Consider the following 23,152-nt stretch of genomic DNA (forward strand, 5'->3'; position numbering starts at 1 on the left):
TTATTCAAGGGGCTTTCTGACCTCAATATTATAATTGAATATAACTAGTATAAGAATCACTGGTTTCAAACAGTTTCCCTATAGGACCAGCTTCTTTGGTTTTGTATCTATTTCAAGCAAATGTGTCATCAAAAAATGACCTATTGTTTAAACCAAGCTTTTATGTTAATTATACGGTATCATTGATGGTGATTACTATTATTTTCCATGTCACTATCTCTTCAAAAAAAAAATCCTGAAATCTTGTGGTTTTCACATTGGCCACTAATAATAGGCTGACATTTCCTGTTCTGTAGCGATATCTTCTCAGCAGCCATCACACTATTATCACAGATAGGATTACAATAATAGATATCACTTAGGGCAGTATTGCGGCCTGCAAACAGTGGATCCGCAATATACGGGCACTGGCTGTGTGTGCTCCGTATCACGGATGCCGATCCCTTCACTTGAATGGGTCCTCAATCAGCAAGATATGGAGTGGAAGCCCACGGAAGCACTACAGAGCGCTTCCGTGGGATTTCGGTCAGTGCCCCCGCACCGCAAAAAAATACAGCATGTTCTATTTTTTTTACGGTGCGGACTGAATTTTGCGGATCGCGGACCCATTAAGTGATGCCCATGCATTGCGTTGCGCTCTCCTTCACTTTTGGGGGATCATTTTAGAGATAGGTGTGGGTTTTAGAATTGGTACCCGCAACTATCTGACTTTGACTGCATTTCCTAGCGATACGTAATCAAAGTTTCAGATAAAACAACCATGTTAATTAAAGGGGTTGTCCAGGTTCAGAGCTGAACCCGGACATACCCTTATTTTCACCCAAGCAGCACCCCTGATGTTGGCATCGGAGCATCTCATGCGCCGATGCGCTCCCTTGCCCTGCGCTAGATCGCGCAGGGTACGGGCTCTTTTGTTTACAATACCACACTGTGTGTTTGGTGACGTCACCGGCTCTGATGGGCGAGCTTTAGCTCTGCCCTAGCCATTTTACCGGACTTCCTGGCAGCACCATGGAGAGAACCGGTACGTCACCGGAACTCCTAAAAATGCCTTTGCCCTGCGCGATTTAGCGTAGGGCAAAGGAGAGCATTGGAGCATGAACTGCTCCGATGCTCAAGTCAGGGGATCTGCCTGGGTGAAAATGGAGGTATGTCCGGGTTCAGCTTTGAACCCGAACATCCCCTTTAACAGGGATAGGCGCCTGAATCAGTGCAGAGGAGTTAGGGTGCACCAAGTGACCAGGGTCCACCCTTGGTACACTTAACACCTAATCTGCATATTTAAAAAAAATCTACATTTCTCCTAAATGCTGCAATGGATTGGGGCACTGTGCCTGGTTAGACAGTGTTGATCCTGGTGACAGTTACCCTTTAATTAGCTACAGTTTGGTTATCAATTCCTGGGTGTCTTGGTATTAGCTATTCCATTTAGGCCTCATGCACACGACCATTGTTGTGTTCCGTGTCCGTTGTTCCGTTTTCCGTGATTTTCTGCGGACCCATTGACTTTCAATGGGTCCGTTGAAAACTCGGATAATGCACCGTTTGTCATCCGCGTCCGTGATCCATGTTTCCAGTCCGTCAAAAAAATAGGACCTGTCCTATTTTTTTTTTAATGGACAACGATTCGCAGACCCATTCAAGTCAATGGGTCAGTGAAAAAACACGGAAGCACACAAGATTGTCATCAGCGTCCGCGTCTGTTTTTTTCCTATCATTTGCAAGGCAAACTTGACTTAGATTTTTTTTTTCACTTTTCATGTCTGGTGAGCCGCCAAAAATCAAGGAAGACACACGGAAACAAAAACGGAAACGGATCACGGAACCCCGTTTTGCGGACCGCGAAAAAATACTGTCGTGTGCATGAGGCCTTAGACACATAAAAAACACTGGGGGAGTTTTATCAAACTGGTGTAAAGTAGAACTGGCTTAGTTGCCCATAGCAACCAATCAGATTCCACCTTTCATTTTTCAAAGCTCCTTTGGAAAATGAAAGGTGGAATCTGATTGGTTGCTATGGGCAACTAAGCCAGTTCTACTTTACACCAGTTTGATAAATCTCCCCCACTGATTCTCTATGCTCTTTAGGTCCATTTATTTTGTGTTATACTGGCAGCCCATGCCTGTCACCTTACTCCTCCTGGAGGGTACGGCTGCCCTGCTGCTCTCTCTGGCAGGTCTGGCTGCCGGAGCAGCGCTGCTCTGTGCACTCCACACAGGCTGAGGTCTGCCCTGCCTCTCACTACCCTATGGCACACATGCTCCGTCTGGCTCTTAAAGGGCCAGCAAGAGCACCTTCATTTTCCCCAGTCTATGGCTGGTCATCTCAGGGTATTTAAGGCACCTTCTTTTGTTGGAGGGTACCTGAGCAATAGGTTTAACTAGTTTCCTGCAAAGGTGTGCCATTGTCTTGTTTGCCTGCCCGTGTATCGATCTCTGTCTGTGCTGCCTGCCCTGACCTTTGGACTGTTTACAGAATTGCTTGCATGCCAACTACTCTGATCTTGGCTTGTTTCCTGCCTATGGTTTTTCTGAACCTTCAGTGTTCCGCACTGGTGTGCCCTGTGGGTCAGCAGCCACTGAAAAATATTCTGATCAGAAGCACAATAAAAGATAATGGCACCAAAATATATAGGCTGGCACCTGGAATTCAGGTAGTGAGCAGGGCAGCACTGGTTGAAGGAAGCACATTTTTTTCCCCAAGTGCACAAACATAAACTCAAACAAAATGTTTCCCAAAAAAGAATACATCTTGTGAAGGGAAAGTGTAGGGGGTCCCATACACATATAATGGTTAGCAGGGTCTTGCTGAAAACAGCGGGTTCAGCAAGTATATATATATATATATATATATATATATATATATATATATATATATATATGTATGTGTCAGCTTTATAGGCTGACCTACATAACAGCAGAAATCAGTCTGTTGTCTGTGTACAGAAGGATCTGGTACGTGGGACTAATCTACTGGCCTATGTGAGGCAACACATGAGGTGGACGATCTGAGAGGGATTCAAAATAACACGAGGGGGCGCTATGACAAGTATGGAACAATATCATGGCACGATTTTATAAGACAAAAATTATGCAAAAAGATTCTCATGATTTGCATGGTGTTTTGATGATAAGAGCAAGATTTCAGGTTCGGATACTCTTTAAAAAGAGAGACTCTTACCTGAATTACAGCTACACTTCAAAGGACGGTTTATAATCAGATTTTATTAAATATAATAAGTAGTATATACATATGGAGATATAATATCCTTCTTTTGCACTTATCTACCGTATATACAAAGGCTAAGGAACATAATACACAATTATATCAGCTGGAGTCCTGAATGAAAATGAAATTTAAATGAACAGATACAAAATGGAATTCAAATGATCAGAAACTTCATACTTTACATGGTGCGACAGAGTCAATTATTGATTAATGGTCGGAAAACATACCCTGCAACCTATATATATATATATATATATAGCCATATCCTTGCAAAATTAGTAACACGCTAATCTTCTGTTACTGGTGCTACAAAAGAGTTTTTTTTAGCAATAGCACAATTAATAAACTATGCAATAGGTGAGCGACCAGTTTCACTCGGATGTATAGTTGCATAATGGGGAAACTCATGAGAAGTGCGTGCAGGGATTCCCTTTGCTGACTTTTACGTCAATGAGTTGGAAACCTGGGTTGGTCTCCTTTGTAAAGAATAATCCAGCCTATGACGTGTGTCGTCACTCCGTGCACATGAAAGAGAGAGGCTTACGTACAAACCCCAGGAATGTGGCTCTGCCACTGTCTGTTGCTAGAGAGACATAACATGAAATCACTGAGGCAGTTTGAGGATGGAGCAGGCAGAACAGTGTGAAGAGTACGCACGCTCAGCAATACTGCACACCTGTCCAAGCACTGCAAACATTTCCTGATCTACAAAAATGTATTATATTATACACTAGCAGAAGGACCCGGCTTCGCACAGGTATATTTCATCTATTTCATTTAATGTTTGTGTGTCGTTAAAAGATATCAACAGTATCCCCCATAACAGTGACCTCTTCAGCTCCCCGCCCCTTTAACAGTGAACTCCACAGTTCCCCAACCCTTAACACTGACCCCCCTACAGTGCCCCTCCACTTTAAAATGGGACCTCCACAGCAGCCCATCCCCTTAACTTTGACATTCACAGCAGCCCGCCCCTTTAATAGTGAGTTTCACAGCATCCCACTCCCTTGACAGTGACCTCCTCAGGGGCCCACCCCCTTAACAGTGACCTCCACAGTACCCCGCTCCCTTAACAGTGACCTCCACAGTACCCCGCTCCCTTAACAGTGACCTCCACAGTACCCTGCTGCTTTAACCTCCACAGCAGCTGCCCCTTTAATAGTGGCCCCTGCCCCCTTAACAGTGACCTCCACAGTGCCCGCCCCTTTAATGCTAGGGCTACACGACATGTGTCACACAACATTTTGTCTCAACAATTTTTATAATGATAGGCTATGGTGTTGCACTGTGACATGTGACATGCCGCGACTGCGACACGACAGTTGCAAAAAATCCATCCAAGATGGATTTTTCTGCGACAATGTCGCACGACACATGTAGCAGTGTAGTTGTGCCCCATGTGTCATGTGACTTATTGTCGCGCGACACATGTTATCGTGTAGCCCTAGCCTAAAGATGACCTACAGCAGTGAAGAAAAATGGCCGGGTTGTTATGGAAACCTGGAGTAAAACTGTGTGTATGTGGAGACTAAGGGCCTGCGAGCTTCTATTGGCTGATAAGGGACATGTAACCGTGTGTATGGCAGTTGGGATATGAAGAGAAAGACTTGCAGGCTTGTATTGGGTAATACACGTCATTTTTTTGGGAATATCTGAGGAAAGGTACATCCTAGAGAGCCGAGACTGGTCTAAATCCTTCCCGGACACCTGATGTACCTGTGTGCCAAATTTGGTGAAGATCGGTCCAGCCATTTGGTCGCACATAAAGAACAGACAGACGTTGGGACGGACCGAAACTCATTGTGTACCGGCATGTTACCTCCACAGTATTCTTTCTCAGATAGTAAGTGATATGTGTACCAAGTTTAGAAGAAATTGATCGATGAGTTTTTGCGTTACAGAGCAATATAGGGGCGTATGACCCCCACAAGATTTCTTTCCAGGTAGCAAGGGATGTGTATACCAAGTTTGGTTGAAATCGACGGTTGCGTTTTTGAGTGATCGCGGAACATACATACACACACATATATACGTCCTTCTTTATATATATATATATATATATATATATATATATATATATATATATAGATATATATATATATATATATATTTCAGTTACAAACTGATCGGCTTATGAGCTATGATCCCTCAAGACGTCATTGGGTGGTCGTGCAAGTGTCTCACATTCAGTAGGACATCTGCCCATCATTGGAGGCTCGACGTGTCAAACACATCAAAGCAAAGGCATCAAGTCACGAAGTAAAAGGGAGAAATCTACTTAATTTGAAGAACTTCAGATTAATGCACTGAAGAAACTAGCACAGTGTTTAGAGCAAATTGGTACCTGCTTACAGTATTTTACCAGCCCGTTCCAAGATGCCAGCTGGATCAGATTTGTTACTTTGACAAACAGTTCTGAATGTGCTTTTCATCTTGAATGCCCATAAAGATAATATTATTTGCTATTTCTTTCAAGTATTTATTTGCACTGGTTACTTAATAGCTTAAATGGGTTTTTCAAGATTTATTAACGGATGACCTATCCTCATAAAAGCCCTTTGACTATGTGCATTAGCTATGGCTCAGTTACACACCTTTCCCTACCGCATTAAATAATTAGGTGACACACTTTATATGTTGTTTTTCTCGCTATGTGTTGATAATTTTACACTTGACAGGTCATTGAATTTCATTGGTAACTCTATCTACACAGATGGACCGGTCTGGTTGGTTGTCACTCCTGCAGTAATCCACGTTTGAGGTTTCAAAAATGACCTTGGTGGAGGGACTGTGAGCTGGACCACCACAAATTGAAAAACTGAATGGTGTTTCCTGGTATATTACACTATATGGAAAAAGTATTGGGACACATACATATTACACCTAAAGGAGGATATATGACACCCCATTCTAAATCCATAGGCATTCATATGGAGTTGGTGCTCCCTTTGCAGCTATAACATCTTCTACTCTTCTGCAAAGGTTTTCTACAAGAATTTGGAGTGTGTGGGAATTTTTGCTCATTTATCTAGAAAGGTATTTGTGAGATTAAACATTGAGATTGGACTAGAGGACCTGTCAATTAATCTGTGTTTTAATGCATCCCAAAGGTGTTCAATGGTGTTGAGGTCAGGAAGGGTCAAGTTCTTCCACACCAAATTTACCCAACCTGCACTCGGAGACAGTCAAGCTGGAACAGAAATGGGCCTTCTCCAAACTGTTCCCACAAAGTTGGAAGCCTACAATTGTCCAAAATTTCAGAAGGGATTCTGTCACCTGGATTTTGACTATAGAGCTGCGGACATGCGCTGCTAGATCGCCACTAGCACGTCCGCAATATACATTCCCCATAGCTCTCAGTGCTTTTATTGTGTCAAAAAAACGATTTTATATATATATATGTAAATGAGGCAAGTAAGGTGCCCAAGGGGCTGTTACTAACGTTTCTGGTGCCCAGCAACACCCACTGTGAAGGAGCCCAGCACCGCCTGCATCCTCCGAATCTCCTCCTTGCTCCCTGACGTCACAAAGTTAGAGCGCCGTAATCTCGCAGCTAGTGCATGTGCAGTTCGTTCCCTGAGGCTGATGCCAGCACAGGGAAGGAACACTATGCCGGCACTGACATGCCGGGTACTCGCGCATGCGCGAGATTACGGCGCTCTAACTTTGTGACGTCAGGGAGCAAGGAGGAGATTCGGAGGATGCAGGCGGTGCTGGGCTCCAGAAACGTTAGTAACAGCCCCTTGGGCACCTTACTTGCCTCATTTACATATATATAAAATGATTTTTTTTGACACAATAAAAGCACACAGAGCTATGGGGACTGGATATTGCGGACGTGCTAGTGGCGATCTAGCAGCCCATGTCTGCAGCTCTATAGGCAAAATCCAGGTGACAGAATTCCTTTAAGATTTCCCTTCAGTACAACTGAGGATCCTAGGCCAACCCCTGAACAAAAGCCCTATAGCATTATCCCTCCTCCACCAAACTTTACAGTTAGCACAATGCATAAGGGCATGTTTGGGTGAGTCTGGTGTGGAAGAACTTGACTGGTCCACACAAGATCCCTGATCTCAGTCCTATCTGACACCTTTGGGATGAACTGAAACGGAGATTGCAAGACAGGCCCTCTCGTCCAACATCAGTGTCTGACCTCACAAATGCTCTTCAGGGCGAATGGGCAAAAATTCCCACCGACACATTCCACAATCTTGTAGAAATCCTTCCCAAAAGAGTGGAAGCTGTATTAGCTGCAAAGGGGCTACCAACGCCAAATTAATGCCTATGGATTTAGAAAGAGATGTCACATATTACAATGTCTAGGACACTTGTCAATCACAGATCTTGTACAATGAAGTTTCGCCCATGGTGTTCAATCATCACTGCTACAAGAACAGAGAAGAACGGCTATCCCGAGTACATAGAAAAATGTTATGTTGTAAAGACATATACTCCTCTATAATCCAGATCTGTAAATTAGTCAATACTCACAGGAGTTGAAAGTGGATTTGTTCTGGAGAGATAGGCAACATTCAGTCCATCTACCACAATATCATAGGGCGGCTGAGAATCCACAAATTTAAGAAATGTCTGCAGTTCCTACAAAGACCAAAAACAACATAAATATCAATTCAGCACTTTTTGTCCAATGACTTATGTTGGGTAATACGTGTAATATTCATATGCATATGTCATATATGGTTACATACACAAAGAATAAAATGCACTTGGAAATGTTAGTTCAACTAAATGCACAAACATTTGGGAAAATGCTATTTTTTGTTCACTGGTATTTGAAGTTAAAATGCACACTAAAGCACTGGCACTGTGGTCTTGGGCAAAAATGATGGCATTTCTGTCAATGCTTCACGCAGCATGATAAAGGTCAACACGCTGGGAAAGTTTTAGGCTACTTTCACACTGGCGTTTCTGGGTCCGCCTGTGTGATCTGTTTCAGGGCTCTCACAAGCGGCCCAAAACGGATCAGTTTTGCCCCAATGCATTCTGAATGGATAAGGATCCGCTCAGAATGCATCAGTTTGCCTCCGTTCAGCCTCCATTCCGCTCTGGAGGCGGACACCAAAACGCTGCTTGCAGCGTTTTGATGTCCGCCTGACGATGCAGAGACAAACTGATCCGTCCTGACTTACAATGTAAGTCAATGGGGACGGATCCGTTTTTTACTGACACAATATGGTGCAATTGAAAACGGATCCGCCTCCCATTGACTTTCAGTGTAAATCAAAACGGATCCGTTTGCATTATCATGTTTTGTTCATGGTAGTGCAAACGGATCGGTTCTGAACGGATACAAGCGTTTGCATTATAGGTGCGGATCCGTCTGTGCAGATACCAGACGGATCCGCACCGAACGCAGGTGTGAAAGTAGCCTAACACTGACTGATAATCGGGCAGCTTATCGGGAACATACGTTCCTGCAAACGCTTGTTCCCGACAATCTGCCCATCTAAATGTGCTGCCGATCCCCCGATAAACGAGCGAAACGGTGATCCTGTCGTTCGTGCAGACAAACCAATTATCATGCTGTCTAAACAAGATCTGCTGCCCAGAAACAATGATTCTGTATGTGACAAGCAATCGCTCTAGTGATCCCTCGTCCTCATACTGTGAAGGATGTAAATGCAGCGGTCTCCTTCACTGAACGAGCAGCTGACGCTTCCCGACAATCGGCTGTACATCGAAGCTTCTAAACCTGAACTTTAGATCTACAGAATACATTAATTAGAACTATATAAACAGCAATAAACTAACTTGGCTCCTTCCCAGAGACAAAGCGCTGTCTCCCATTAAAATGAAAGGCAGGCAGAGAGAACGCGGCGCAGGTGGGTCAGATTTGTTGCAGTTTTGCCATGGATCACGCGCTATGCATTTCAAAGGGTGAAATCTGCATTGAATGAGTACAAAATGACATGCCGCTGATTTAAAATTTGCACCATGTCAGTCTCTGAGCAGATTCCAGCCAGATTTTGTATGCAGTGTGTGGGTGAAGTTTGTTTGAACCTCATGCACTTTGCTGCTATTGTAAAATGCTGTGGATTTTCCACCTGTAATCTCAAATCGGAAAATCCTCAAGGTATGGGATCGCGAGGATGCACCCTGAAGCTAGTAAACCTCTTAATGTGTTAAATGGCTTAGATGACGTCCACTCAGGGTGCCATTACAGTGCCCGATGTTCGGGCAGTGCGAGGGGCCATAGATGATCGATTGGCGCTCGTTTGCACAGGCCAACACAGACCGGATGATTATTTGCACAGGCCCATACGAACTGAATGTGGGAGGAATGATTCATTCTGTTCTATTCCTTGACTGCACAGATGTGCTGCCAATGCATCGCTTATCCAGTGTAATAATGCCCATCAGCCAATAAATGAGCTGATCGACTACTCTTATGAACGCTTGTTCCCAATAATTTGTCTGATTATCGTGTGGTCTAATAGCGGCTTTAGAATATAAAGTCAAGAGACAATCACACCTCTTTAAAGCCTGTTTGCACTTGTAAAAACAATGCATTTTTTTTTGCTGCAAAAGTGCCATTTGCACACTGTAAAGTACGCATCTACCAAGGCAATAAAAAACAAGCAGTCAGCACAATTACATCAGGTACATATTTACTCTTATGGAACAAAACGTACAAACTGTTATGTAACACAAAGAACAGAAGGTAAAACAAAGGCTAAACAATGAGAGGGGTCAAACAAGTTCCCTGTGCTCACAGGGAATCATCGGGACTCCCCAGTATATGTGCACAGGTCTCACAGGGTGTGGCGGTACAAGGAACGTGACTGGTAATCCCCTGGATGCCAAGCAACCAGAATAATAAACAAGCTGCAGGCAATTAAGAATTACGTAAAGACAAAGGAGGAAGGACATACAGTCAGGTCCATAAATATTGGGACATCGACACAATTCTAACATTTTTGGCTCTATACACCACCACAATGGATTTGAAATGAAACGAAATTAACTGCAGACTGTCAGCTTTAATTTGAGGGCATTTACATCCAAATCAGGTGAACGGTGCAGGAATTACAACAGTTTGCATATGTGCCTCCCACTTGTTAAGGGGCCAAAAGTAATAGGACAATTGGCTTCTCAGCTGTTCCATGGCCAGGTGTGTGTTATTCCCCCATTATCCCAATTACAATGAGCAGATAAAAGGCCTGCCGGATTCCTCTGCCGCAAGTGTGAAAGTACCCTAACTAGTGTTCATTCTTGCCTTTTTTTATAAAAAAAAAAAAAAAAAAGATAAAAAATGTAATGGCCATCAGATTGTGTCAATGTGAAATTTGAGGTCAGAATAGGATGAGAAATAAGTGTCTGTGTGGTCAGAGATACTGTCATTTATGTATCTGAGATTTTAATGTCCATTGGCTATGGTTGGGTGATTGCAGCCTTGGATTGCGGTGATTACTTTAAGCATTTATATTAACGTTGATTCAGCTAATTACAGGATACAGAACAAAATGTAATGGACAATATTCTCTTGTGGTAAGTCTTGTATGGTAAGCTTACATGTCAGAAGTGACTTTTTTTTTAAATCAGAAAATAGCTCATTAAAATGTAAATTAGCAGCTAATTAAGGTTCAGAGAAACAGGGTGAACATTTTTACAGACTTTCTGCCACTAATTACATTAAGTCCCCATGCACACGGCTGTTGCCCGGCCGTGGCTGTATTGCGGCCCACAAACCGCGAGTCTGCAATACATGGGCATCAGTTATGTGCTCCCCGCATCATGGATGTGGACCCATTCCCTTAAATGGCCATTGTGGAACGGAGGCACGGAACCCCACGGAAGCGCCACGGAGTACTTCCGTTGGGTTTCTGTCCGTGCCTCCGCACCGCAAAAAAGTAGTGCATGCACAACTTTTTTGCAGTGTGGACCGTCGGATGAGGATCGCGGACCCCAGCCAGCACATGTTCGTGTGCATGAGGCCTAAAAAAGTTTGTGCACTTTTTAAAATTCCAACCCCAGCCCGCTATATTTGTTGAAAAATCCATACTCCCTGCCCCCAGCAGCTCCATTCCAGCTTCCTGGGCCCATTGCTCTCTTGTGCAGTCTTCTGGTGCCCATCCTGTAAACTTTCAGACAGACAGGTTCATGTGCGTACCTGCAACCAATGATTGGATTTAGCGGTGACATGTTCCCCAGGAGAAACACGAACCAGCAATGACATGCTGCTTGGGGACACGTTACCACTGAGCCGTGCAGATGCACAAATAGGGAGCCCACTGCCAGCGACAGCAGGACTGCCCATAGAGAAGGCAGGATGGTTTTGCCATCACTGTATTTGCGGTAATCAATAAGTGCTGTGTATACAGATCAGGCAGCAGTGTGATCACTGGAGACTGAGTAACTGAAAGAGATGCTGGGTCTTAGCAGACCCAGATCAGCTCTGCAGTAAGGCTCAACGGATTTGTATTTGTCCAGCAGAAAGCCGGCATTTATGCCAGAAACCTATCGGATCCCATTATAGTCAACGGGGATCCAGTGGTGTCTGGCTATAACAGACATGGTAATTCCAGTAGAAGACAAGATGGGATAAAAATAAAGGAGAAGATTAAAGGGGTTGTCCCACCAAAAATATTCTACAGTTTTCAAACCAGCACCTGGATCTGAATACTTTTGTAATTGCATGCAACTAAAAATTTTGTATAGCTACTGAATTATTCAATAAAATGTATCTGTATAGCGCCACCTGCTGTTTGTTCTTTTAATTTTTTTTTTTTTGACCTGCTCACTGAGATGGCCGGACATGCTCAGTTTCAGCTTTCAACTGCCTGCTGAGCTGTGATAGGGTGAGCATTGACACGCCCACTGAGCTGTGATAGGGAGAAAGCTGTAATGAATGGACACACCCCCTTAGCTGCAGCAGAAAAGACACGCCCCCTGAGCTGTCAGCTTGATATAAATCTAGCAGAGCAATGAATGGGGAGATCTCTGGACCCATGTGAGGTACAGGGCTGGTTCTAGCTTTGTTAGAAAGAGATTTTCATGTACTATATGATGTCTGATTTTCATTTTTTACATTCTTCAAGGGATAACCCCTTTAACCTCTTGGGGACACATGACGTACCGGTACGTCATGTGTAGTTCCGATCACCGCCGCGCGTTGATCGGAACTGGGAGCCTGCTGAAATCAATCAGCAGGCACCCTGGGACAATGCGTGGGGGGGTCCTGTGATCCCCCGTATGAATTCAGACCTGTGGTTTGCGGCATTTACGGGTCATTGCGGCGGACGGTTGGCGGTGCCATTGGGTCTCCGTGCGGCTATAATGGGGACCCGATGGCATGGAAGGCAGGGCGATGCCTTCCTTAGACATCGGCGCTGCCTTCAGGTGAAAAGCCTGTGAGATCCAGCCCCCTGGATCTCACAGACAGGAAGCTGTATGAGTAATACACACAGTATTACTCATACAGCCAATGCATTCCTTGGGTCCTGTTCCTCATCTTTGTGTTCCACCTTTGTGCTGCCTTTTATTAATATGTATGTATTTATTATATATTATCAATAAAGCTTTTCGATTTTCACTTTGTGAAGATTATGGTTCATTTTTTTGGCGACATTTATGACTCCGTGTGGGTCGTTTTTTTTTTTAGATTATCTCTGTCCGGTAACAATTGGGCGACTTAAGTTTTACACAATAACAGCTTTTTTAAAAACAAAAAAAATGATGTTTTGGTGTATCTATGTTGGGCTGACATCTAGAGAACTAAAGAGGAGGACACGAACACATTCTGGGTATCGAAGCTGCCAAGGATGAAAATGATATCACCCTGTTAAAAACTATTCCCAAACATTTTAAACTGTTCCACGACTGTGACAGCACCCAATTCAGAATCTGTGGTATTGATAGGGTGTATATCACATTACGTAGTGGTAACTGGAAAAAGACCTTGGCACAAAAAGAAGTGCGTTGGATTCACGAGTTAGATTGCATGACACCCAGGGGATTGAATGAGGACATGTCCTTTGCCCCCTTCCTGTAATAGATGATTCCATATAAATTTTGAGTTCTCTTGGGGTACCTTTGCGCATCCTGGGTCCCTTGTTTTTAACTTTATTTTCTTTTATTCCCCTGTTTTTAACCAGTTGTGTTTTCTTTATTTATATTTAGTACTACCTATCACACCTGTTGGAGCGGTGGACTACATCAGTAGAAGCGTGGTTGTATATAGATTCCCTTGGCTGCGGTCGTGCGTCTGATCGCATGACTGTCGCGTCACACTAGTTCCGCCTTGGTGCTGACGGGGCCTTGTTGGTTCTGCGGCGCCACGGTCATGTGCTGCGCCGCACGACAGCTGTGCAACACTTGCCACTCCCCCAACATGACCTCATAGGCCATGGATTGGCTATTCCTTCCTGGCATTGGAGCGTTGGCTATGATGTGTCTCTGACAGTCGGCCCCGCCCCCACCATGCTTATGCGACCCCGCTGATTGGTCAACAGCACTTGGAGCTCCACCGCCATTGGTGCAGGTGTCATTTGGATTTTAATTATTTCCCTACACACCTGTGTGGGCACTATAATAGGGGAGGTTGTTGCCTACTGTTCCATATCCCCGGAAGAAGCCAGGTTTCTGGCGAAACGGCGTTGGGTCAGGAGGCGGCTGATAGATCGACACACCACTCAGGGTATGCTTATTTTGTTCACTCACCAAGTCTTATTATCCTCACATTCGCCTCCATTGCAGCCTGTTTGGGGCTTATTGTCTAGAGGTGCCTTGGTGTTTATCATCTTACATTCTTTTCCCTGCTTTTTGGTGTGCTGACCTCTCGGCCCCCCCTTGGGTCCTGTTCCTCATCTTTGTGTTCCACCTTTGTGCTGCCTTTTATTAATATGTATGTATTTATTATATATTATCAATAAAGCTTTTCGATTTTCACTTTGTGAAGATTATGGTTAATTTTTTTGGCGACACTGTGTAAAACTTAAGTAAATAAAAAAAAGTATACATATTAGGTACCGCCGCGTCCGTAATAACATGCTCTATAAAAATATCACATGACCTAACCTCAGATGAACACTGTAAAAAAAAAAAAGAAGCAATTTTTTGTCACCTTACATCACAAAAAGTATAATAGCAAGCGATCAAAAAGTCATATGCACCCCAAAAGAGGCTAATCAAACAGTCATCTCATCCCGCAAAAAATGAGACCCTACCTAAGATAATTGCCCAAAAACTGAAAAAACTATGGCTCTCAGACTATGGAACACTAAAACATGATATTTACGACCACATATGGTGCGTTTCTGTAAACTACAGAATCAGAGCCATAAATATTGAGTTTTGTCTGGCTGTTAACCCTTGCTTTATAACTGGAAAGAAATTATTAAAATTCTTGTGGAACACCTAAAGGGTTAACAAAGTTTGTAAAAATCAGTTTTGAATACCTTGAGGGGTGTAGTTTCTAGAATGGGGTCATTTTTGGGTGGTTTCTATTATGTAAGCCTCACAAAGTGACTTCAGACCTGAACTGGTCCTTAAAAAGTGGGGTTTGGAAATGTTCTTAAAATTTTAAGATTTGCTTCTAAACTTCAAAGCCTTGTAACATCCCCAAAAAATAAAATGTCATTCCCAAAATGATCCAAACATTATGTAGACATATAGGGAATGTAAAGTAATAACTATTTTTGTAGGTATTATTATGTATTATAGAAGTAGAGAAATTAAAACTTGGAAATTTGCTAATTTTTCCAAATGTTTGGTAAATTTGGTATTTTTTTATAAATAAAAATGAATTTTTTTGACTCCATTTTACCAGTATCATGAAGTACAATATGTGACGAAAAAACAATCTCAGAATGGCCTGGATAAGTCAAAGCGTTTTGAAGTTATCACCACTTAAAGTGACACTGGTCAGATTTGCAAAAAATGGCCTGGTCCTTAAGGTGAAAAATGGCCGTGTCCTTTAGGGGTTAAGACAGGCAGTGCTAGGGTTATTGTTTAGTGCTCCTCTACAGTAATAATGTTCTGGACACGTGTGCATTCAATTATTGTAAGAAAAACGTGTTCATACTTCCTGGTAAATTACCTTTCTTCAACTTCCTGAAAAAATATGAAAATGCAAATGTACATCTCATAAATGGATTCTGTTTTTCCTCTGTCGCAATTCTGGAGGATTCTAAAAGTTCAGCTGAATGTTCTGAATTAATATGGACATTACAATGAAATGCTGTATTTCTAGGTAGAATTTTATTTATTTCATTATTATTCTTTTAAAATGTATAGGGTTGACATAGATTTCTAGCCTGATCTAGAAGACAGCTGCAAACATTTGGGACCTGTGAGGAAACTGTAGGGTGAGTCCACAAAACCCATTTCAGGGGATGATTGCTGCAGTCATGGATGTGTGAGGCAGACCTGGAATATCACTTGAGTCAGAAAAGAGCTCCCCTTTGAGCAATGTACCCTTCCTCAACAGCGCAGACTTACTTTTCTAAGTAGACATACTCCCACCCCAAGTCATGACAGACCCCCAGACTCCAAATATATTTTAAGTGCCTTTTGTAGCTTGGGCTATTACCCAGCAGCACTCATCTGCAGCCACCAGGTGACTACTCACGATTTTCTGATCCTGCAGCAAATACTGCAGACCCCATCTATCCTGCATATATTATGAACCTCATCTGAAGTGACTAGCAGAAGTATACTTTTATTAAGGGTTCGTTCAAATGGCAGGTTTTACATCCGTCGAAGGCATCCATTTAATAGAGATATCATGTGTATACATGAAATGTGCAACAAAAACCTGATGTGGACTCTCATGTGGCTCAAAAAGTATTCTCCTGGCATCAGACAAAACCAGAATTTTCTGTCATCCAATGTCTTTCCATATTATTGATGAGTATATTTTGTGCATTTCTCATTCAATAGCACTTACGGTAGACCAGGTCAGCTCGCAAATTTGATCAACTGACCTTCAGGCCTCATGCACATGACCGTATTTTTGGTCCGTGTCTGATCTGCATTTTTTGCAGAACACACATGGACCCATTCATTTTTATGGGTCCACAAAAAAAAAAGAAGAAAATCACAGCATATGGATGAAATCTGTGTGCAGTCCGCATTCATGCAGCGAATTATAGAACATGTCCTATTCTTGTCTGGTTTGCAGGCAAGAATAGGCTTTTTTTTTTACAGTGGGTCCCGCGGAAATTGCAGGATGCACATGGACCACATTTGCATTTAATGGACTTGCAATTTGCATTCGGCAAAACGAACATGGTCGTGTGCCAGAGGTTTTAGTAAGCCGATTCCCAATTCCCAAGAGCTCTATTAGGGTGAATTGGACTTCACACTCTCCCTGCTGCCCTGTGCATAGTACACACAGCAGCAGGGAGCCGACTATGGCAGCCAGGGCTTCAGTAAATGTCCTGGATTGCATGGTAACCGATCGGAGCCCCACGATTACACTGGGCTTAGATGGGAACTGCCACTGATGAGGAGGGGAGCCTGTGGCCATTGCCACCAATGACTTTAATACTTGGGGGGCACACTGCGGGGGTTCCGGTTATGGTGGGGTGCCAGCTATGTGATTCTGCAGCCAGCACCCACCTCCTGTATTTGAATTAATGGGTGAGTTAACATCATTGGTGGCGCAGTGGCCACAGCCCCTCCCCTCCTCTTCCCCTCTGTCTCTTCATTGGTGACAGTGGCAGCAGCAGCACAGGGGGAGGGAGACACTGCTTCCTTCTCCCCTGTGCTGCTGAGCGAACGCCTGCACTGGGCAGCAGGGCTACGAATTATTGGCTCCCATGCCCCGCTGCAATATTCAGCTACAGCGCGGCAGCCCTATCGCAAATGGCAACAAGGCTAAAAAGTCTTGTCGCCATCTGCAAATTTAAAGGCGCATTGGCGACCTTTTTGGTCGCCATCTGGAGCGCTGTGTAAGGGTTCATCTTTAGGCTACATGCACAAAAAAGTTGTTTGTCTCCGTTCCGTTTTTTTTGCGTATAGGACCCATTCATTTCAATGGGTCCGCAAACCGTGTGCTGTCCACATCAGTATGTCCGTTCCGTAGCCCCGCAAAAAAAATAGAACATGTCCTATTTTTGTCTGTTTTAGGCATTGTTACAATGGATCCGCAAAAAAAAATATGGATGGCATACGGATGTCATCCGTTTTTTTTTGTGGACCGCAAAACACATATGGTCGTGTGCATGTATCCTTAGGGTGATAAAGGTTTTGTGGCATTGTTTGGGGACAAATAGAATAAGCCAGAGGAAAGGGACAATAACAGGAATTTAATCAATTAGGCAGCCGAAAAGTACCTATGTTCATATGACCACATGTACAACTTAAACCTGGTGTTTTATACATGTTCCTATGCACAGTTCTGCTTTTCCTGTTTTACTGAGTCAGGTTTTCAGAGATGGGAAATACCCAGAACTATTATGTGCATATTCAGAATACCTGTGAAACGCAAAGGTTAGAAAAGAATGAGAGGGCACCTGAGCGGACTACTTTAGTACATTCTATTGCCCTGATACTGGGAATACCCAGAGATTAGATGTACAAAGAAGAAATGTCAAAAGTGACAGAATTTCAAGTTCTACCTGTTCCTTTTTATATAGTGTAACATAGAGAGGTACAACATTTCAGCTGCAGTTTGCAGTAGTACAATTCATAACCTGCTTTACTTTTTAGGTCTACCTGTACCATCTTGAAAACTGTGGACAGAAAAGGTATAAAAGGGGTTGCCCCATCTTGGACATTGGGGGGAATTTCACTAGGAAATCTATCACCTAGCCTTAGAACACAGGCTGCAAAGTGATGAAGGGCGCACCACGCACCCAATCATTTCCATGGGAGTGCTGCTTGGCTATTTTCGGACGTCCCATTGAAATGAATGGGTGCGCAATGGCGATAAGCACCCAATGATGGTAACAACCTCTTTTAGTAATAAAATGCACCAAATTTGGTGTGACCATTTTGGTCCAAATTACTAGCATACATAAATGTCTGTCATGAGGTAGCAAGGAAAAGAAACATGCCTAGGGAACTGCACATAAGATATACAACATGTACCATTTAAATATACTCATGCACACGACCGTTTTTCGGGTCCGCATCCGAGCCGCAGTTTTTGCGGCTCGGGTGCGGACCCCTTCACTTCAATCGGGGCCGCAAAAGATGCGGACTGCACTCCGTGTGCTGTCCACATCCGTTGCTCCGTTCCGAGGCCCCACAAAAAAAATATAGCATGTCCTATTCTTGCCAGTTTTGCGGACAAGAATAGGCATGTCTACAATGGCCGCCCGTTCCGCAAATTGCGGAAGGCACACGGGCGGCTTCCGTTTTTTGCGGACCGCAAAAAACGGCACGGTCGTGTGCATGTAGACACACTTAGACACACTGAAGGACATTTATCAAGACTGGCGTACCCATACACCACTCTTGTTCTCTCTGCAGCGGCATGAAATGCGCCTAATTTATTAATTAGAGAGGAGCGAACTTATGTTTTACAAGTTCGAGTTCGGGTTTTATTACAATTCTGTTATGGATTCCTGCATAACGGAAACCAGACGGATCCGTTATGCGGTCCATAGACTTCTGTTATGACGGAATGCAAAACGGAATGTGGCATTCCTTTTTGATTCCGTCATAGAATTCCGTTATGGCCCGTGGTAACGGAATTGTAATAAAACCTGAACCCCAAACTCGAACTTACAAACACAAGTTCGCTCATCCCTACTCTATAAATTAGGCGTATCTCTGCCCTGCCGGGCACCAAATACTGAAGTATACGACAGCCAGGACTAGCAGAGACTTCAGCAATTACTAAAGCCACTATCTGGCGAAAGTTATAGTAAATCCAGTGGGCGGTGCAAAGCCCCAACGCTTGCCGAGAAGCTTAAAAAGTTGAAAATGCCCATAATTCGCAAATTTTTTATGCCACAATGGCGTAACACCATTTGTAAATGTTTGACATTGGGTCAGAAATTCTGCCATAAATGTAGTAAAAAATTTCCCCCCAAAAAAAGTTCATGCTGAAAGTCATATTTATGAGAACACTGTTTCCAACATGCATCAATACATGCGTGGAGTGCAAGCCAGCATATAGCTTTAATTAAAAAAAAAGTCATAAACAGGTTAAATTGGTCACTGAGGGCGACACAGGCGTTTGGTTCTTATGGGGCAGCCCTAGGGTTGTCCAGGTTCAGAGCTGAACCCGGACATATCCTCTTCTTCACCCAGGCAGCCCCTCTGAGATGAGCATTGGAGCATATCATGCTCCGATGCTCTCCCTTGCCCTGGCTTTTATGTTTACATACTCACACTGCTAGGCAGAGGCTTCCGTCTAGCAGTCATTTCACAGGCCGGTGCTAAAGCCTGCCCATTAGTGCCGGTGACGTCACAGGGAACACTGCTAGGTGGAAGCTTCTGCCTAGCAGCAACCCGGTACATCACCGGATCTAATGAAAAAGCCCTTGCCCTGCGTGATACAGAGCAGGGCAAGGGAGGGCAGTGGGTATCCTCGACAATTAGCTGCTTCTGGCTGGCGACAGAGACTAAACGGAGGATGGCGATGGAAGCAGTAGGTTCAGTCCACTATGTAGTGTCCGTGCCAGGGTACTGCAGCTCAGCTGCCATTCAAGTGAAGGTTTCTGAAATTCTCCTTGATTAGGACATTTGTTTTTGGGGTGATTTTTCTTTCTGCGGTTTTAAAGCGAAATTTATTTTTTTTCAGCATGCATTATTGGTGTACTTTTTGGTGACATTGGTCATACTTATTCTAAACTGCATGACAATCGCGCTTTTACCAACCTAGCTTAAAGTGCCCAAAGGTAGAACACTAGGAAACAGCAGCCAGGCACAAATCATACAGATTGCACAGACTCTGAAATCACAGCTCCTTTATACCCAACTAATGTTCCTTTATATTCCGTTATAGTTAGTTACTGGTCTGGTACGGCAGATACATCGATGACCTGCTCCTTTTATGGGAGGGGCGATGTGTCTGCCGTGCCGGACCTCCAGGGCTATTTAAATGACAATGAATATAACACTTCACGTGTACTATGGAGAATACAAGTATTAATTTCCTGGATTTAAAGGGCTTCTGTCAGCCCACTAAACCGTTTTTTTTTTTTTTTGCTTAATAATAACCCCTACACTGCGATTTATCCATACATAAGTAAAATAATAATTTTGGTTCAGTAGAATTTGCTAAAACCCTATTTTTATAATATGTAAATTACCTTGCTACCAGCAAGTAGGGCGGCTACTTGCTGGTAGCAGCCGCATCCTCCCATCGTAATGACGCCCCCTCCGCTTGTTGATTGACAGGGCCAGCGGACGGGATCTTTCTCCGCTGGCCCTGCCTGTTTTCATTCAATATCTGGCGCCTGCGCCACGGCCGTACCTATCTTCAATCGGTGCAGGCGCACTGAGAGGCGGCCACTCACTCGGCCGCTTCATCCTCAATGCGCCTGCGCCGGGTGTAGATGTGACGTCATCGGTGCAGGCGCATTGAGGATGAAGCGGCCGAGTGAGTGGCCGCCTCTCAGTGCGCCTGCGCAGATTGAAGAGAGGTACGGCCGCGGCGCAGGCGCCAGATATTGAATGAAAACAGGCAGGGCCAGCGGAGAAAGATCCCGTCCGCTGGCCCTGTCAATCAACAAGCGGAGGGGGCGTCATTACGATGGGAGGATGCGGCTGCTACCAGCAAGTAGCCGCCCTACTTGCTGGTAGCAAGGTAATTTACATATTATAAAAATAGGGTTTTAGCAAATTCTACTGAACCAAAATTATTATTTTACTTATGTATGGATAAATCGCAGTGTAGGGGTTATTATTAAGCAAAAAAAAAAAAAAAACGGTTTAGTGGGCTGACAGAAGCCCTTTAACATTAACTGGCCATCCAGGTGAAGTATTGCATAGCACAAACCTTCAGGAAAGATATAGCTGGTAATTCCATCCTGAATGCTAAAAATCATCACCCATTGCATGTCATTAAGGCGATTCCTGTGGGTGAATACATTCGGGCTCTGGGAAATTGCAGTTCTATATCTGCGTTTGAGGAAGAATGTTTGTTGATTGACAGCAGATTAAAAAGCAGAAACTATCCAAATTGGATGCTTCATAGAGGCAAAACCATAGCATTGCAGAGAACCAGATTTAATATGCTTTTTGGTCGTGCTGACAGTCATAAACCGGACAGAAATAGGGTGAAGGGGAAAGAGGAACAAGGTCGCGGAGAGCGGGACGGGGTGCCCACCCTGGTATTAACATTTAGTAAACAATTTAGCAGAATACGCAGTATAGTCAACAACTGTTTGCCAATTTTATATGAGGATCAGATATTATATGATGCGCTGAAATCTGGATGTCATATAGTTCCAAGGAAGGCTCCAACCTTGTCCAATACTCTGTCACCCTCCCTTTTTTCTTCCAAAGTGAACACTAAAAATATGGGGAGTGGTTGGTTGAGTTACAGGGGCTTTACCAAATGTGGCAGCAGCCCCTGTAAGACATGCAACTATGTTGTCCCAACAAAAAACTTTGATAATTTTGATAGTTTGTGATTAAAAGTTACATCAACTGTAATACTATGGGTGTGGTTTACGTTATCCGCTGTATAGAATGCGACCTAATGTATGTGGGAAGCACTACACGTACATTCAAAAATAGAATACTAGAACATCTTAATTATATTGCGAATCCCACTGCAGTAAATATTTCCAATGTGGCTAGACATTTCATTCAGGTTCATGCCCCTAGGACAAGATCCTTTTGTGCTTTTGCGGTGGAGAAGGTAATTGCACCATTGCGAGGTGGAGATCACCACAAAAAACGTCTCCTCCGTGAAGCATATTGGATTTTTAGGCTCAACACCAGGGTCCCTACGGGCTTGAACCTGAAAAAAGAACTCATGTATGTGTACCAGTAACTGGAAATAAATGCAAGAGATTTTGTCTGAAACTATTTATATGGATCCATATGTGGTTGTATATGGCGTGGATTTAGGGTTAGTTACCATGTTTTGTTTTTAATATAGTATGGGATGTTACTGTTCACACTGTGCGATTGTTTTCCAGCCAAGGTATTGAAGCCCGTATATGGAGTTTGTAGATCATGACTCAGAGATCCATTGAAGGCAAGGGTTAACCTGGTTGGAAAATTAAAGGTAGTCTTTCACGCCGATTGACCCTATTAACCTATTACCAGACTTATGTCCACGGCATCCCCCCTATTAAAACTGTTCTTACCGTTAGTTCCCTGCTAGCATCGTTCGTATGCAAATTAGGCTGTGAAGGTGCCCAGGGGCGGCCTTACAACGGCCGGTGCCCAGGCCCCTGGGTCATTTTCATACCAATCCACTTCCCCTCCCCCTCAGCATCACGGCAAGAACGTAAGTTCGGCCCGGGTCGGCGCATGCGCACAGTAAACTGTGATGCCCCGGCCAGACTGTGGTCATTCAATGCGCACGCGCCGATATCGCGGTCATCGGCGCATGCGCGGGATTACGGACAGTAGGAAGGATAGAGAAGAGACCAAGGGCGGGCAGAAGCAGCGGAGGGGGAGTGGATTGGTATGAAAATTACCTTCACAGCCTAATTTGCATACGGAATAAAAGTGTTTTTCGGACGAACGATGCTAGCAGGGAACTAACGGTAAGAACAGTTTTAATAGGGGGGATGCCATGGACATAAGTCTGTTAATAGGTTAATACAGTGCGTGCAGAATTATTAGGCAAATGAGTATTTTGACCACATCATCCTCTTTATGCATGTTGTCTTACTCCAAGCTGTATAGGCTCGAAAGCCTACTACCAATTAAGCATATTAGGTGATGTGCATCTCTGTAATGAGAAGGGGTGTGGTCTAATGACATCAACACCCTATATCAGGTGTGCATAATTATTAGGCAACTTCCTTTCCTTTGGCAAAATGG

At 43.8% G+C, this 23,152-nt stretch overlaps 1 protein-coding gene across 2 annotated transcripts in view; it reads right to left on the bottom strand.

Moving 5' to 3' along the window:
* The window catches only part of LOC120982427 (protein only RNase P catalytic subunit), a 92,498-nt gene that overhangs the window by 17,108 nt on the left and 52,238 nt on the right, over positions 1-23,152 (bottom strand). For both annotated transcript variants that reach the window (XM_040412557.1, XM_040412558.1), the window contains exon 4: positions 7,721-7,828. In XM_040412557.1, coding sequence (XP_040268491.1) covers positions 7,721-7,828 — 108 coding nt within the window. The remainder of the gene's footprint in view (positions 1-7,720; positions 7,829-23,152) is intronic.

This window comes from Bufo bufo, chromosome 11, assembly GCF_905171765.1.
Source record: "Bufo bufo chromosome 11, aBufBuf1.1, whole genome shotgun sequence".
NCBI classification, from domain to species: domain Eukaryota; kingdom Metazoa; phylum Chordata; class Amphibia; order Anura; family Bufonidae; genus Bufo; species Bufo bufo.